Source organism: Hoplias malabaricus, chromosome 16 (assembly GCF_029633855.1).
Source record: "Hoplias malabaricus isolate fHopMal1 chromosome 16, fHopMal1.hap1, whole genome shotgun sequence".
Lineage (NCBI taxonomy): Eukaryota > Metazoa > Chordata > Actinopteri > Characiformes > Erythrinidae > Hoplias > Hoplias malabaricus.
In genome coordinates this window covers 15,021,785-15,038,960 of record NC_089815.1, presented here as the reverse complement: position 1 = coordinate 15,038,960, position 17,176 = coordinate 15,021,785, and the positions used below count along the sequence as shown (strand labels likewise).

Sequence of the window (17,176 nt, the reverse complement as noted above, 5' to 3'; positions counted from 1 at the left end):
TCTGGCAAATATCCTGCTAAGTATTGAACATGAACTGAAAGTTCTGACTAATAACTATCACAGTACAAGCTTGTTCAGTCTTTTCTTTTAAAAGGTTTAAACCATAACATTGGAGGAAAGCATGGAAGCATTATTGTACATATCCAAAAATGTGTACATTTTTAATGAGTTATTATTGTAAACGGAAAAGGGCTCAGTACATATGTTGGCCATAAATGCAGCTCTAAGCCTGGTCAAATATAAGGACTAATCACATAGCATAAATGGGATGAGGAGCCTAAACACTAATCTGCTTTAGTTTCAATTTTAAAAATAAAAGGGAAAGAAACTGAATATGGAAATAAAAGTATTTGGAAATATTTTAGAAAATTCCACTAATGCTTAAAAAGGTTTATTTATATAAATACATGATACTTACCATGCTCATACTTTTCAGTTGGCCAACACTTATACAATGGCCTTTTGTATCACTCTTAATATTCTAATTTTCTGAGATTTTTATTTGGGGTTTTCATTAGTTGTCAGTAATAATCAACACTTGAAATACATCAGTTTGAGTGTAATGAGTGAATATAATATACAAGCTTCACTTTTTGAATGGAATTACTGAAATAAATGACCAACACAGAGAGAACTGGGTACATATATTGCTGTTCTGATCCACTTTTATCAGTACCACACACACACATACAAACTAAATTTGCAGAGCAAAACATGGGCTAGTGTAATTGTAGAACTACAAAATGCTCGTCTGATCAGCAGAGCTGAATGGCCCAGAAGCGCAGAAACAAGGAGGTGGTTATTATGTTTGATTAGTTTGTGTGTGTATGTAAACACTTTTATTGCATTTTAAGATTTCTGGAAATGGGGTTTGTATTTGAACTTTATAAATATACTGTCAAAAAAATAAAAAATTCAGAAACCTCAGGCTGATATGGTAAATTGTAATGTTCATAAAATATGGAGGTGGAGTACAGCTGATAATCTGTCAGTGTGGCTGTAAGTGCAGATTTATGTTCATTTAACAGCTTTTTTTTCACACTCCTGAACAATACCCTTAGAGGCCAAGTTTACATTAAAAATAAATAAACACATTTAAGCAAAATTGTTATTCATAACCAGAGCACTGAGATTAACAAAATTTTAAACTGGCCTTATTTCCTCTAAGTCTGTGTTCTCAGAGATAGCAAATCTGATTCCTGGTTCAACTAATTACTGTAAAGTAATATTTAATCACAATACATTTCTGTATAAATAATCATGCTTTATATATTTAAAAAGCAATTTCTACAATTGTTGATCTCTAGTTTGTTTCCATTCAGAATCTCTGCCACTTTTAAGGTGAAATGTTACATGTTTGTATGTGGCTGAATTTTATGTTGCCTGAAAGTGTTTATTCAGTTTGAATTACAAAAAAAAAAAAAAAAATGTTTTTTATATATATAATATAAAAATGAGAATATTGCATGTATGCAGTAACTAATTAGGCTCTGCCTTAAATTGTATCTTCAAACAGAATGAATGCAATAAATCTAAATTAATGAAAAAACTTCCTTCAAAGACATAAGTTACCATTCTAAACTATTTACAAAGTATTACATTTCGTTTGAAATGTGGGAAATGGTAACAAAGGAAAGGATCTTCTTGATGAAACTTATTTACAGTTCTGTACAAGGGGAGGCTTCTGTTCAGGATGCTCCTGCTGAGGGAGAGAGAGAGAGAGAGCGCCCATTATAAAGACGATCTTCACCTTAGTTACAATGACAAGCCAGGCTATACTGAACACTTAACTAGAGTTGCAAGCAATTGACTGCGCAACAATACAGTACATTAACTGTTATTGAGATTCAAATGCCCAAAAACTTCAACTGGTCATTTGTGAACTTCTGAGGCTCAATTGTGGCTTTTGCTATGTAAATCCACAAACCCATTTTCATCAATAATCTTTTGTAGATATTCTCAAAGGCCTCTGGCAAGAGAACATCTCCAATAAATATATATATATATTTTTTGTTAAAATAAGTTAATATATAGCAAAAATTCGTTCAATTGGTGAATAAAACCATTTATTGTAATGAAGTGAAATCAGTGGAAGAATTATATTGAACAAATCCATCCAGTTTTTAAATCAAATTAGTTCAACCCATAGAATCACTGCAGGACTCAAAACCACTACTATTACGCAAGGCTAAATTATATAACCAGTTTATTCTAAGCACATTTTCCAAAAATCATAAAGCAGGGGTCCTTTGGGGGATTACTTATGTAAAATTGTTTAATTACAAAGCACTGTTTTGTTCACATTTAGTGGCATTACTGCCACCAATGTAACTTTTTATTAATAACATGTAAAAAATGCTAGTTGGTTTATAGCACAATTGACATTAACTGGTCATTTTCTTACCTATAAACGATTCAGCAGTGAATTGTGGATGTCTTCATACACCTGACTGTAGAGCTCCTCTTTAGTTTTCAAGCCATTAAGGTATTCTGGTTGTTAATAAACAAGAGCAACTAAGACTAGTGACATTTCAAACATTGCATACACTATAATAAATATACATTATATAACATTAAAAACATTCCAATATTTCCTAACAAACAAGTTTACAAACCAATGGGTAAAGAACCGGTCTCCATTTCTGCTCTGTGCTTCAAGTACATGGGCCACACATGACCACCAAACAGGCCAGGAGGGTCAGGGACGGTGTACTGTCTTGTACTGGGGGTGTGAGTTAAAGACAGATTCAAATAAATCATCCAGATTAATTTCAAATCACTTCAATAACTGAACTTGAAGCTTGCTACATACCTCCTCCTCTTCTTGCACTCCTCATAAGGGATCGTGATATAATAACATTTGTCATACACATCCATCAGAGGCCTGTTTAAAAATCACAAGGGTTCAGAAAACTTGTGTCTTAAAACAAACTTTATCTAAAGAAACAAATTACAAACCGCCTATAAATAGAAATTGTGAGTAGCTGTAGAGGCAGATATAATAACCCTAAATGGAGCACATTAAAATTCAGGAGAGAGGGGGGGAAGGAAAAAAAAAAAAAAAAAAACCCAAGCCAGGCAGCCTGAACCAGCTGACAACCCTTATCTGTATGCCTGCAGAGGCATCTCTCTGGGGCAGGCAGGGGTACTCATTAAGAACACAGTGTTAAGCCTTACAACATGTCACATAACCCAAGGGACACAGACATGCTTCCAAGAAGCTAATCTTCATTAACTAAAACTTTCTCAAGACTGAATGTTCAGTTAGGTAATACTCACTTGTAATTGTACAGAAGAAATCCCTCAATGATTAGAATGTGTATCGGGTTTTGTGGGGCCCCCATTTCTGTAGCTGGTGTCACCTGGATTCCATGAGATCTCGCAAACTTGACTGGGTTCTCCAGCCAGCCTTTAACTGTGTTCATCATGGCCTCCATGTCCAGTGCTGTGATCACTAAAGAGTATAAAACACATATGTAAAATACTGATGATTTATATGACTAAAGTCATTAAATTACACTGGGCAAAATGAAGGATAAATGAAAAGATAGTTACTATACATATATATGGGTTTTGTTAGGGACAATGTTTAATATAAGTATTTATTGGTCACCTACGGCAAATCTCATTCTTACCATCCCATTGTTTAAAGCCATCTTCTCCCACTTCTATCTGATCCGGCGGCTGAAATAACAGTGACCAATAAAACACTGCAGAAGCCTTAAAGTGATCCAAGATCTAGAGGTTCTAATCAAACTAAGATCACAACATGCTTTGAACTCCAAAACAGCAGTTTGCCATTTCATTTTTTTTTTCGAATACAAAACATTGACCAGAAAATGGAAGCAACCTGTAGCTAATAACCCATGTGTAAATTAAGCATTTAACAGTAGAACTATGTACAAAGAACCCCCATATAATACCCGTAAAAAATTACAGAAAAATAATAATAAATATTGCAAACTATGTCTTGTAATTAGCCTTCACGTATCCTTTTTTATTGTACATTATATTAATGAAATAACCCAAACGTTGACTCACCTTAAAAAAGTCATCTTGGTGCACCACACAGCAGTTAGGCAGTGCTTTGACTAACCTATTTGTCAGTGTGGTTTTTCCTCCATTGGTCACACTGCAAAAAGATTTAGTGTTTAATCATTGGGTACAAAAAAAAAAAAAAGAATTGAAAAACTGCTTAAATAAATAAATAGACAAACTATGAAAATTAGCCTGTGGCAAAGTATAAAACTTCAGGGTTATTTAAAAAGAAAAATGGCGGGACAGATGAGTTAGCAAAACAAAAGTGACTACAATGTCCTCACACAACTAAATGTATAGGACAAAATATTGCTTCAAAAGAAAAGAAAAAATATAGGCCATCAATTTAAGCAGACGAAAATATTTAATCATAAAATTAATATGCTTTAACTAAATCAGGCACATGGCAAAACAAAAGCACCCATTCTAGTAAGCACTGAAATGGCAGAAATTGATATACGTAGAGAAATAATAAGACCGACCTAGATAAGCTAATAAATCTGATTAAGTTATGTGCGTTTTATTACTAGTTTTCGTACCTGTTATTTTTTGTAACGTATACGTTGCCCGCGGGCTGTTTTGAATTTCCCGCCTAGAATAAAAGTATTTCACGCGCGAAACAAACTCTATAGACCACTCAGACTCCAGAGATTGTTATTTTGGAAATTTCAAACGAATTTCGGAGATAAATATCAAGTCTAAACACTTCTACAGATACAAAAAGTGGCGAAATGTTTGGTTTTGCGTCAGCAACACTTCCTTAAATGGCTGCTTGGTACTTACCCACCGATTCCTATAATGTATTTCATCGTATCCGCTATTTTCTTCTGTCACTGCGATGCTGCCGAAGAAAAACAATACCTAAAATTTGTTAACGTTATAAAAATGCTCTATTTACTCCAGAAATCGTCTTACAATTTACTCATTGAATAGACCTCTGCCGAAAGCACATGGCTTTATAGGCAAGACACTGTATGTCACTCATGGCCCAGCCTACGGCGGCAGGACGAATCAGAATGAAGAGGAGGTGGACCCACTGATTTTAGGACACACACACACACGCACGCACGCACGCGTTTTGTCATGCAAATATGTTGAGTAAAATTAGGTCAGGAACGGTAAAGTAATGAATGCATTAAGAAGTGGATGAACACCAACTTATAGAGTCCAAAAGGGGGTCAAAAAGCTTGTGCTTTTAAAACAATGCAACGGAATTTGTAACTGCGTCTGAGCAACTACATACACAAGTTCAAATCCAAAAATGTATTGGAAAGTTCAAGTTTAAAACAACAACAAATAATAATAATAATAATAATTTAAATTCACAAATGTGGAAAAATATTTGTAATATATAGAATTAAGTTTTAAATGTGTAGAACATAAATGCATTCGTATATCAGATGTGTGAATGTGTGACTCAGTACCTCTCAAATGTCTTAAAATGTGCCAGAGCAAACTGAAAAAAAAAATTTGAGGTTCCAAATGTGACAGTGGGAGTTTTTCACTGTGGTGGAAAAAATCCACACATTCACCTTCTCTGCTGTGTGAATCTCTTTTTGCAGTTGCAGATTTTCATTGTCATGGCGCTTCAAGCCAGAGATACAATGAAGAGTCAGCTAGCATTGTTTCTTACCTGACTCTCTATTGTATCTCTGATAGTGCTTTTCCACCTAAAGTACTCTGGTTCTTGAAAAATTTCCGTTCCTGATTCTTAGAAACTTGGTTCTTTCCAGTGAACCGGCCTATGGCATGAATTTGGGGTCAAAATCGTCTTGATTGTAACACCTGGACATGTAAAAATATTATGTGTCCTGATGTAAAATATGTACATGTACAGATGGCAAAATATGACGCTTTAACACCTCTTCACACTTTATAGCCAATTAGTGAACTACAATATGAATAAATCTGCATGTGAATAAGGGACAGTGACAAAAGCTGACAATACGCAACATTTGGCTTCCCATATTCATGAGACATACAACATATTGCCTACTAAGCATGACACACATGGAAACATAGCATTACGTTATTTACAAGTGAGAACATGCTCTTCATACGTACTGTGCTCTTAACTAAAATGTAGGCTCATGTGACCATTATGTAGTCTGTTTACTTGTTCGAAAAAATTTTCTTTTGAATTGCAGAAGAGTATTTGAGGACTGCACAAGGCTGGCCAGTTCCAGATGTGAGTCTGAGTACAGAGCCATAAAAGCAGCCATAAAAAGCCATAAAATCCCTGCTTTCGTGATCTACTATTAATATGATTATTTCAGTACACATAATCATAACAGCAGACTTATGTGATGGTACAGGGACATTTTGTCAAAGTAGGCAGTCTGACCAGAGAAGGATATATAGGTCCCCCCTCGTGAGCTTTGGTTCCTCCCAAGATTTTTTCTGGCCACTGTTGCCCCTGGTTTGCTCACCTCGGGGTTTTATGTTTCATTTTTTAAAACATTTATCTTTACTGGATTTCTGTGAAGCTGCTTTGTGAAAACATCAGTTATAAAAAGCACTATACAAATAATTTTTTTTTTCCGTACTCACATATATGTAATGTTATTGATGATTTTCCTCAATAAATAAACTCCCATTTAATGTGATTTTAAGAAATTCCCAGAATGCTGGTTGTTTACCATTTAGTTTTGAGAGATGTTAGACTTAACATGATCTGTTCTAATTTTAAGGTTGTATTTTGAATATGGCAATAAAAATATAACTACCTATTATTATTATTATTTTCTTTCTGACATTTCAAAAGTCTCTATTTGCATGGCACACACAGCTCGCTAGTAGGTACAAAGGCATGTGACGCCAGGTTTACAGTGTAAACCAGTTAAATCTTCATAGGTTGTCAGCATATATAACTATTATTTGAAGAATACTGCAAAAGAAACAATAATTGCTGCTGTAGCTGTGGAAGATTATATGTGCGTACAGGCACTGTAATACACACATGACCATGGCAGTGTGAGAACCAGATATTTATATTTCTTTTGACTATGGTACAAGAAGAAAACTTCATGTCTAAATTATTATGGCTGCTTGTTATTGACTGAAAAACAATTACCATTCTGGATCACTTTTAGAGTGTTTACAGATTTATTAACATTACATTTAATATATGTGTCTACATATTTATTTTGCTTTAGTTTTGTTTTATATTTTTTTAACTGTTTTTTATATTAAATGTATTGCTTATTCAAAGTAATACCTAATGGTTTTTAATACTATAAATCATACAATCATACAAAACAAATCTAAAGTAATCAGACTATCCTACAGATTATTAAGAAATAAAGCAGCAGGTTAATAAAACATTTTTTCTGTAAAAAGTTCAGAGCTGTCCTGCTCTGTGTGGAAACGGGGACGGGTCACTGGAAAGAACAAAGGTTCTTTTTTTTCCCTACCACATTGAAGAACTCCCACTGTCACATCTGGAACCTCAAAAATGTTTGCTCAGACATTTTAAGCCATTTGAGAGGTACTGATTCACACATTTACAAATGAAAATCTTTTCTACACATTTAAAATTGATTCTATACATTAAATATTTTTTCCATATAAGTGAATTTCAATTACTCTATTGTTTTAAATCTGAGCATTCCAATACATTTGTATTTGAATTTTACATGTATGTAATTGCTCAAACGCAGTTACGAATGTGAGTATTGTTTTGCAAGCACAAAATCTTTTTGACCATTTTTCGACATACTATGACTCATACCACATTACACAGCAGTCTCTACCGATTTTGATTCATACTCAGGTTTTTCATTCAACCACGAGAACACAAGTGTAGGGTGGTGTAGGCTGTAGCGAATTTAGGCATGGGCCACATCATAGCTCAGTTACCTATTTTGAAGCCGGCGCCCTGTAAAATGTTGTTGTTCTCATGAGTCACATTGTTGCCTCTTTTCCTGGCAGTCCCACCATGTGTTTATTTCACTTTATAACAGCACTTGGGTTCACTTTGCCCCTTGATTTTGACAAGCACTAGAGGAGAGGGAGGGTGATGTGAAGTTGTGTCATGCAGAAGGGAGAAGGTGAATAAATTGAATCTGTGCCAAATAGCAGTCTACCAAAGTACTAAACCAAGTAAAACTAGACAGTGACACTATGACATGCTACAAAATAAGCCGCAATTTATTCATAATGTAAAAAAAAAATTAAAGATAAAAAAAACCCGGTGAATTGGTCTTGACCCTTGGTTGACAGTGCTGAATGATGGGTTAAAATATTCAAGTGCCAAATTAACCACACAAAAATTAATAAGGTCTAAGCCATCAGGTGCCCAGTTTGGGAAAAAGAAGAGAAACGTGCAACAGATAAAGGATTTGCAGCTGTTGTGTTGATTTCTTTATTATCTTATAATATCTTATTTATTAGTACTTATTAGACATATAGCTAATAAATGAGCTAGTTAATTTGGCTTGTCAAAGCCAAATCACTGTTCTTCGAAATCTTATTATTAATTTGGCTTGTCAAAGCCAAATTACTGTTCTTCGAAATCTTATTATTATTATTATTATTATTATTAATTTGGCTTGTCAAAGCCAAATTATTGTTCTTCGAAATCTTATTATTAATTTGGCTTGTCAAAGCCAAATTACTGTTCTTCGAAATCTTATTATTATTAATTTGGCTTGTCAAAGCCAAATTACTGTTCTTCGAAATCTTATTATTATTATTAATTTGGCTTGTCAAAGCCAAATTACTGTTCTTCGAAATCTTATTATTATTATTATTAATCTGGCTTGTCAAAGCCAAATTATTGTTCTTCGAAATCTTATTATTAATTTGGCTTGTCAAAGCCAAATTATTGTTCTTCGAAATCTTATTATTAATTTGGCTTGTCAAAGCCAAATTACTGTTCTTCGAAATCTTATTATTATTAATTTGGCTTGTCAAAGCCAAATTACTGTTCTTCGAAATCTTATTATTATTATTAATTTGGCTTGTCAAAGCCAAATTACTGTTCTTCGAAATCTTATTATTATTATTAATTTGGCTTGTCAAAGCCAAATTACTGTTCTTCGAAATCTTATTATTAATTTGGCTTGTCAAAGCCAAATTACTGTTCTTCGAAATCTTATTAATTTGGCTTGTCAAAGCCAAATTACTGTTCTTCGAAATCTTATTATTATTATTATTCTTATTATTATTATTCTATTCGCAAAATGTAAAATGCTACTCCTCCTAGGGTTTTCATGCTACAACCGTGAAACTTCACACGGTCATAGATCCTATGCCAACTCGGGTTGCTTGTGCTTTTTGGAGCGATCCGACTTACGGATTCCAGAATACGAGCTTCCAAAGTGGGAATTTTTCCCATAGGAATGCATTGGCCAAAATTTCAACCTGCTCTAACTCGGTCAATTTTGAAGCTACGGACACGGGATTTCACACGGTCGGACCCAGCCCACCGAGACCCACCACATCGAACATCGGACCTCTCGCACTCATCCGTTCCGTTTAATCACTCCTTCAATATCCCTCCATTCACTTGAATGGGAGATGGTTAGAGTGCGTGACATCATCGTCACTCTAGCTCTGGCCAGGAAAGCCTTTTTTTCAGTTTTCAGCCGAACATTTCCCCATAACTTCCTTATACTTTCACCTAGAGACTTCATTTAAATTATAAATGGTAGAGAAATGTCCACTTTCAAGCCCATGTTAATATGAGAACATTTGAAAATACGGTTTTTGAGTTATGGATTTTTGTTCGGCACTAGGAAGGGTTTTGGCTCCCATAGAGTTCAATGTATTTTTAGAGCGGCTCAGAGTGCCGTTTCTAAATTTTTCTCCTGTATTTAACTCGTCATAACATGCTCAATTCTTACTTAATCTGCATATTTTTTTATACCATATTGATCCCCAGACTCTCCTTGTCGCAACGGTATATACGGTTAAGTGATGTGGGGAAACCTTTCCGAGCTATAAGCATTTGTTCGGAGGGTGGGTACGCTCCCATAGGAACCCATTCAAATTATTTATTTTTCTTTTTCAATTTTCTGCCGAACATTTCACCATAACTTCCTTATACTTTCATCTACAGACTTCATTTAAATTTTAAATGCTAGAGGAATTTCCCCTTTCTCGTAAGTAAGTATCAGACCATTTGAGAATACCATTTTTGAGTTATTAATTTTTGTTTGACACTTGGGAGGGTTTTCCTCCCATAGAACTCAATGTATTTTAAGAGCGGGTCGGCACGCAGATTTTCAAAACTTTGAACGTTTTTAACTCGTAATTACACCATCAATTCTCGCTCAAAGTGCAAAGATTTTTACACCATCTCGAGCACCAGACTCTCCTTGTCGCTACGGTATGCTTCGTTCATTTTTGGACCTGGAAAAGTTTTTGAGATATTTGAGGTTTTTTGGAGGGTGCCCCACCGGTCGAAATTCATTGAATCCCGAGTCTGTCAGTTGTGTTCTGTGAGCGTGCGTGTGAGAGACAGACAGAGAGGGGAGGGGCAGAGGCAGAGACTGAGGGGGAGAGCTGTGAAGGACACAGCCAGTCTCTAACACTTTAAAGGTCATTTTTAAGGGAGACGTCTTAATTATCCAGGGTTTCTTAAGGTGGAATTTTTTAAGGTGGCAATCAAAATGTATTGATGGTCTTTTTAAGGTTTTAAGAGTTATTTGAAGTGGTCATTTATTTAATGTGGAGGTCTAATTTAAATAGGAATTTTTTAAGGTGGATTTTTTTAAATTTCACCTTTCTAACACCTATAAATATGAAATCATTTCACGGTACAGATTTTGAGTTCTGAGTGTTTGTTCCGCAGTAGAGAGTGTCCCAGGCCCCCATAGACATCAGTATATTTCTTGACTGGGTACCCACACTTTTCTTTAAAATGTTTGTGTGTTTTACACTGCCATAACACCAACAATTCTTGCTCAATCTACACAGTTCCTGCACCAAATCAATTGCTACATGGTTAATTTTCATACAGGAATAACAGCATATCTCACTGACTTAAGGAAGTCACAGATAAATGTGGATTGATTCTTAAGGTGGAATTTAAAATTCCAGCAGCAGTTTATTGAACAAAGTAGTCTAATGAAAGTCTTTTTAAGATGGTAGGGTCTTTTTAAGGTGACCATTTATTTGCCAAAGTCATCTACTTAATGTGGAAGTCTAAATATAAAGGCTGTTTTTTTAATGTGGAATTTTTCAAGGTGTTCTGCAAAATGTAATGGGAATCTTTTTAAATGTGGTATTTATTCTTATGTGACACTTTCCATAAATTTTAACGTCATAGCCATTAAGCAACATATAAGCTAATGTGGCAACGATATTAGTAATACGTGACAAGCCAAATTCAAAGTTCGTTCACGAACTTTCCCCCTCTAGTTTAAAACTTATGTTCTTTATCCAATATTTCAGTTACTTACTATCTTATTAATAGCCCTGCACTCTAAAAAATAATATGCTGGATCTTGATGTAACTATTTGCATGCATAGTTTTAAGTTAATACAACTACTATGTTGTTAAGTAAAAGCAACAAATATTTTCTTGTTAGACTAACTCAATTAAATTATATTCTACTAACACAATTTTCTTAAGCATCAGAAAGCTAAATTAATTTGAACCAACTTGATACTAATTCCATTATTTTGTTGTGATTACACAATTAAATTAAGTCATACCAACATTATTTTATTGAATTATTTAAAGCTTAATTTATTTCAAAACACCTAATTCATTTAATTTTTTGTATGTATTACTTCAATTAGGACAAATACAGACATATTTGGAAATTCCAAACTTTATCACTGGTTTGAAGGTGTGTGCAACAAATGTTTGTACAAAAATAAATGCATCTGCATAATAACAATAATAAGTCTACAAATGTCTGAGCATTCAAATTCCCTTGAAGACATTGGGGGCACCAACGATGTTTAGATCATAACAGCTTTGAAAAGAAAAATCACATAAGTGGACATGCTAGATAGGCTCAAGATTCATTTAAAAAAGCTGCAGTGACATATCTAAACAGAACACAACAATTCACCTGAATTTGAAGCACTCAACCATTACATTAGAATGTAATATGACAAAATAAAGTGCCACTTAGTGTTTTTTTTTTTTTTTTTTTTGATGGTTTTAAGGCACTACACCTAATTCAAACACTGCTTCAAACAGAAAAATAAACACCCATGTACAGTAGACAGGCTTTACTTTTTAAGAACTGAACAAGTTCTTACAAAATACACAATTGTGAAAATGAGCAGGAAACAACTAAATAAAACTTAGCAATGGAAGCCAAAATATAATAACATGACTTCACAACACATCTGCATTTTAATTTTTCAAATCTCCTAAGGTGAAGCTTTTGTTTGGTGCTGTGTGTGAGTGTGGGCTTTGTGAGTGTTTCTCTGGTGTGTTTTAGTGTGTGTGTATGCTGTGTTTGTGTGTGTGCGTGCTCTGTGTGTGTGTCTGTCTCAGTGTGTGACCGTGTGAGACTCTGCTCTGTGTGTGCATCAGAGGCGATTGCTCTAAGACTGCAAGGGACGCCCAGCTTCCCCTAAAATGTCAAAAAATAAGTGATCAAATATATACTGTTGTGTGTACATGTCATTGAATAAATATGCACTTCAACGCGCTAACTTTTGGACATTGGAAGCTCAGCGTCTCTGGGGATCAGTAGCGATTGCTCTAAGACTGCAAGGGAAGCTCAGCTTCCTCTAAAATGTAAAAAAAAAGTGATCAAATATATACAGTTGTGTGTACATGTCATTGAATAAATATGCACTACAACGCCCTCAACATTTGTTCAGATCAGCTTCTTATCACTCGTAAAGAGGCAGCTTTCCTCTCAATCATTCCTGCAGTTTCACAGTGCTTTAAACAGTGAGCGTCCACAGAGTTCAATAGCGAAGCAGCAAAGTGCAGCGAAATGAGAAGAGTCATTGGATAAATGCTGGGCTTTGTCCCGCCCATCGGACGCTCAGCGTCTCTGGGGTTCTATGGGGCAGTGGGCTGGCCTCGGCTGGCCCAGACGCTCAGCTTCTGCATGATGATTGGATGATCTGTCTGAGGCTGAATCCCTTTTTGATTGACAGCGAAATGAGTGAATCAGCGATCCTTTGGTGTAAAGATCTGTGGGAGCACAGGCGGACACACTACACATGGGCCAAGGCCGTTTAAGCAGCCTAGCTCTGCTGGCCATTGAGAGGACACTAGTCAAGTCCCTGGAAAAGACGCCTTGTTGGTATGACAGGGTCAAAGATCATTTTCTTTAAAAGGAACGGAGTGTAGAATTTACGTATAAATAAACCGACACATTTTATGATGTAGGCTGAAATTGAGCTTCCCCTCCTTGAAAGACCAGCATCCACCACTGCTATAAAGTAAATCTGCACTCCAGTGAATGTTCTAAATGAGTCCTGATAAAGACCACAAATTATCCATTGTAAGGCTAAAAGTCTACTGAATCTAGATTTTAGGATTTGTATACAAAGTATAGAACTATAGTACCTGAAGTGTATCCTTGATGTGCTGAATCTTCGTTTTTGCAGCCCCTCCTCTTGAAGACACCAAGTCCATTATTTTCGGGGTGTAGTGATCAAGCTTTGCCATGAAAAGTGACAAATCTGAAATTTTACTTTCCAAAAAAACAAATAGTCTCCTCTGTATGAACTGGTGAAAAAACAAGTTCCACAATCTCCTTAAGGATCATAAGATCCTGCCATGTTGGCTCACACTCTGGTATTTTTGCTCCAACAATGAGGGGAAGGAGGCACAGCAAAGACCAATTTTCATGGGCATTCCCACCAACAGTTCGTTTTGAAGCAAAATTCAGAGCAACATGGTGTGGTGCATCCTTTTTATCTGCCCACATATAGGGGAAAACTGTGATTAACTTTTTCAGTTCAAGAGTAAAATACTTTGCCCTGATTAGAACATTAAAGCACAACACTAACTCTAATGGTACCATTCCTTCAAAAAGGTCGTGCAAAAAACGGGTGGGTAGCCAGATAAAACATCAAAATGTTTTAATGTTTTTGTTAGTGGGCATGGTCTGTTTACTCCATAGCAATTAGATACACCTATAGTCTCTTGTGCACTCTGTGTTCTTGTTTTGTCCTAAGAGAAAACGCTTCTGTTCTAACTTCACTTACTTGGAACTGTGACCTTTCTCCAAGACAGAACCTGCAGAAATTTGAACGGGAGAAGCTCTCAACAAATCCTCCTATTGAATGAGGTTGTCTGCAATGACACAAAAACCAGTACCTTTGATCTGTTTGCTTAAAGATGATATATAAATTCCTTCTTTATGAATGAATGAATTGCATTTATTGTCACATACAAAGTTATACATGTACAACTTGCAGCGAAATTACATTCTGTCTGTCCACTCACCGAAACAGGCTGGGTGTGCGCAATAGACGTGACGGCAGCAGGTGCCTGCGCCATCTTACAGATAGAAAAAAACAGCTGGATTACAACAGGGAAGTGGTGGTAAAAAAAAAAGAAGGTCACAGACTGTGCCTTAAGGAAGCACAGTGTGTAATCTTGAAAAACAACACCTTTAGCACAAGCAATGCACACAAATAGTTTCAGTGATGTAGACAAAAGCAGTAGGAGGCGTGTTCAAGGGCGGAAAGGGGGGGGGGGGGGGGCAGGTTCAGTCTGTGAAAATGTCCAAGAATATAGTTGCAGTCACGTGTCCTTGAGCCCGCAGTTCAGACAGGGGAGGTGCAGCCGATCTCCATGACGACCATTCGTCTAGAGGAGTTGATTATCAGCAGCTAAGGCAGCTGATAGCTGGGGCAGCCAAAACAGATAAATTCAGCTTATTAGAATTAGAGACCTGAGCTGAATTTTGAGCTAATAATCCCTCTGATTCAAAGTTCCATTTTTGCACTGGTCTTCCAAATGTTCAATCTTGGAGTTCAAAGCCGTTAGTTGCTCCTTGATGGAATCCAAGCTTCTACTCACAGTCCCAGTGTGTGTGCCAACAGCTCTGCCCATTCCATCAATCATGTTGGTTAGTTTCCTTGGGCTGTTTACAACTGACTCAACTCTTTTAATTTTCCGATAGACCAGGGCACTGCCTAATCCAATCAGCAGAAAGCCCACGATCATAAATTCAAATAGGTATACATCTTCAATGTCCTCAATGGAAAGAGGCACCAGACATACCACGCGCCACCTCTCCCATCCATCCATGGCATATCCAGCCAGCGTCGTTCCACCAGGGCAGGTGGGCTCCCCCGTGCCCAAGCTTCTCCTTGAGAAGATGGTGTCAATAGCGTTGAGAGACCAGTTGATCAATTCCATTTCTAATTTTTATTCGAAGAGCAGGGTTAAAAGAGACTCCGAGGGTAGACAAGACCAGAGAGGCCAAGCAGGAAAGATAAGGAGCGGAGAGGGAGAAAAATGCGACCGCCTCCCACGAGAGCAAGAGAGAAAGAGATCTTCTGGGATCTGAGCCTAGAAGATCTTTAAGTAGGGGCTCTCACACTGCACCATATCCAAATCGCTTTATATCATCAATCTTGCAGAGAATGGATAAGTAGATTGAAGTGAGTGAAGACCGGAGCAAAGGTGGCACATTCGCTAAACTCCAATACGCAGCAGTGATTTTGTGTTATTTTCTGGATGTTCCAAGTGGATTACAGATTTCAAATTCATCCACGTACAAAATAAGAGCAATGGCCGGGTTATGTCTTGATAACAATTTATTGGCTTTAAAATATGTGCCATCATGAAATGACATGTATTGAGTTTCAGCATTAGTTTGTACTTTCATCCCACTGTTGATGATGAAATCTTGGACTGCTTTCTTTTTCAAAACTAACCAAAAAGGACCTAACATTAGGTACATACTGGAAGCTTCTCTTCTCCCTGGCATCAAGCACATATTCAACTGACTCCACCACAGAGAAATGATCTTTAAAATCATAGGAATTTTTATTTGTAGGAAGTGGAGAGTTCTAAGCTGTCCCCAGTGCTAAGCTAATAGGATTGGATTCACAGAGTTGCGTCACAATCTTTGAAATTACTGGTTCATCTATCTGACAATTGTGCTTGCTTAAACATGACTGTAAAAGCTCTCTTATTACTGGACTGGAAGCTGAGCGAGAAATTAAATTTAGTTCTTCCACCACTTCATCAATATACATTGTATAAACTTCCCAGTTTCAGCAGCAGGTGGGTGAAATTATTTTCAGTTTTATTTGGCAATTCTCTAATTTCTTCATTTCCAGCCTCAACTCTTTCCTACGCTGATGTCTGAATATCTTCCTCCTCATCAAGATCATCCCCTGTATTAAACAGATTCACTGTTCTCTTCTGTAAAACCCCGTTTTGAAATCACATAATGAATGAGGACTGTGTTTTCGGCTCCTGTGTGAGGCAAATGTCCCATAAACGTTTTTAATGAAATGGCAATTTTCAAAAACACATGGTATGGTTTCTTGCTTTTTTAAATGATGACCAATGTGCTCAAAAAAAACTAATTTTCATTGGAAATTTTACTTAAAGTACAACATGGACACTTAAAAGATAAGACCTCTTTTTGTTTTAACTGTGATGAATGGCTTCTTGACACGTGTGTTCTAAGGCTGCCCCATGTTTTAAATGAGCAATAACATTCCCAATAAATACTGGGCAAAATCACCTATGCCAATGTTGCAATGTCGCAGCTTTAAGAGCACTGTTTTATTTTGCATTTTAAATACGAAAGAACATATGAATCTGAATTAAACTAGGAATATTTATTATTAGCTTTAATATTTATTAGCTACTACAAACCGGATTCCAAAAAAGTTGGGACACTAAACAAATTGTGAATAAAAACTGAATGCAATGATGTGGAGGTGCCAACATCTAATATTTTATTCAGAATAGAACACAAATCACAGATCAAAAGTTTAAACTGAGAGAATGTATCATTTTAAGGGAAAAATATGTTGTTTCAAAATTTCATGGCATCAACAAATCCCAAAAAAGTTGGGACAAGGCCATTTTTTCCCACTGTGTGGCATCCCTCCTTCTTCTTACAACACTCAACAGACGTCTGGGGACAGAGGAGACCAGTTTCTCAAGTTTAGAAATAGGAATGCTCTCCCATTCATGTCTAATACAGGCCTCTAACTGTTCAATCATCTTGGGCCT

The 17,176-nt window shown here is 36.2% G+C and overlaps 1 protein-coding gene and 1 long non-coding RNA gene across 6 annotated transcripts; both read right to left on the bottom strand.

The window, feature by feature from the left end:
• Positions 1-386: 386 nt before the first annotated feature.
• Positions 387-5,019, bottom strand: mibp (muscle-specific beta 1 integrin binding protein). Of its 5 annotated transcripts, none has more exons than XM_066647349.1 (8): positions 4,822-5,019; positions 4,042-4,132; positions 3,636-3,684; positions 3,280-3,454; positions 2,813-2,884; positions 2,616-2,722; positions 2,405-2,490; positions 389-1,699 (listed from the first exon to the last, which is right to left on the bottom strand). In XM_066647349.1, the coding sequence occupies exons 1-7, from the start codon at positions 4,845-4,847 to the stop codon at positions 2,405-2,407; spliced, it is 606 nt and encodes a 201-aa protein (XP_066503446.1). In that variant the 5' UTR covers positions 4,848-5,019; the 3' UTR covers positions 389-1,699. The 5 variants fall into 5 exon arrangements, with proteins under 5 accessions (XP_066503448.1, XP_066503449.1, XP_066503446.1 ...); XM_066647350.1 differs by having other exon boundaries at positions 393-1,702; positions 4,826-5,015; XM_066647348.1 differs by having other exon boundaries at positions 395-1,702; positions 4,822-5,017.
• A 6,902-nt stretch (positions 5,020-11,921) lies between these two features.
• On the bottom strand, positions 11,922-14,468 carry LOC136671255 (uncharacterized). Its single transcript, XR_010795682.1, has 4 exons — positions 14,417-14,468; positions 14,176-14,263; positions 13,532-13,624; positions 11,922-11,966 (listed from the first exon to the last, which is right to left on the bottom strand). It is a non-coding gene; the product is annotated as an uncharacterized lncRNA (long non-coding RNA).
• Positions 14,469-17,176: the final 2,708 nt, after the last annotated feature.

Excerpts from the sequence above, each read along its gene's own strand:
- mibp (XM_066647349.1), bottom strand. The coding sequence starts at position 4,847 with ATGAAATACATTATAGGAATCGGTGG. Across the intron at positions 4,133-4,821 it reads TACATTATAGGAATCGGTGG|TGTGACCAATGGAGGAAAAA; the intron begins GTAAGTACCAAG and ends ATCTTTTTGCAG. Across the intron at positions 3,685-4,041 it reads ACCAAGATGACTTTTTTAAG|CCGCCGGATCAGATAGAAGT; the intron begins GTGAGTCAACGT and ends CTGTTATTTCAG.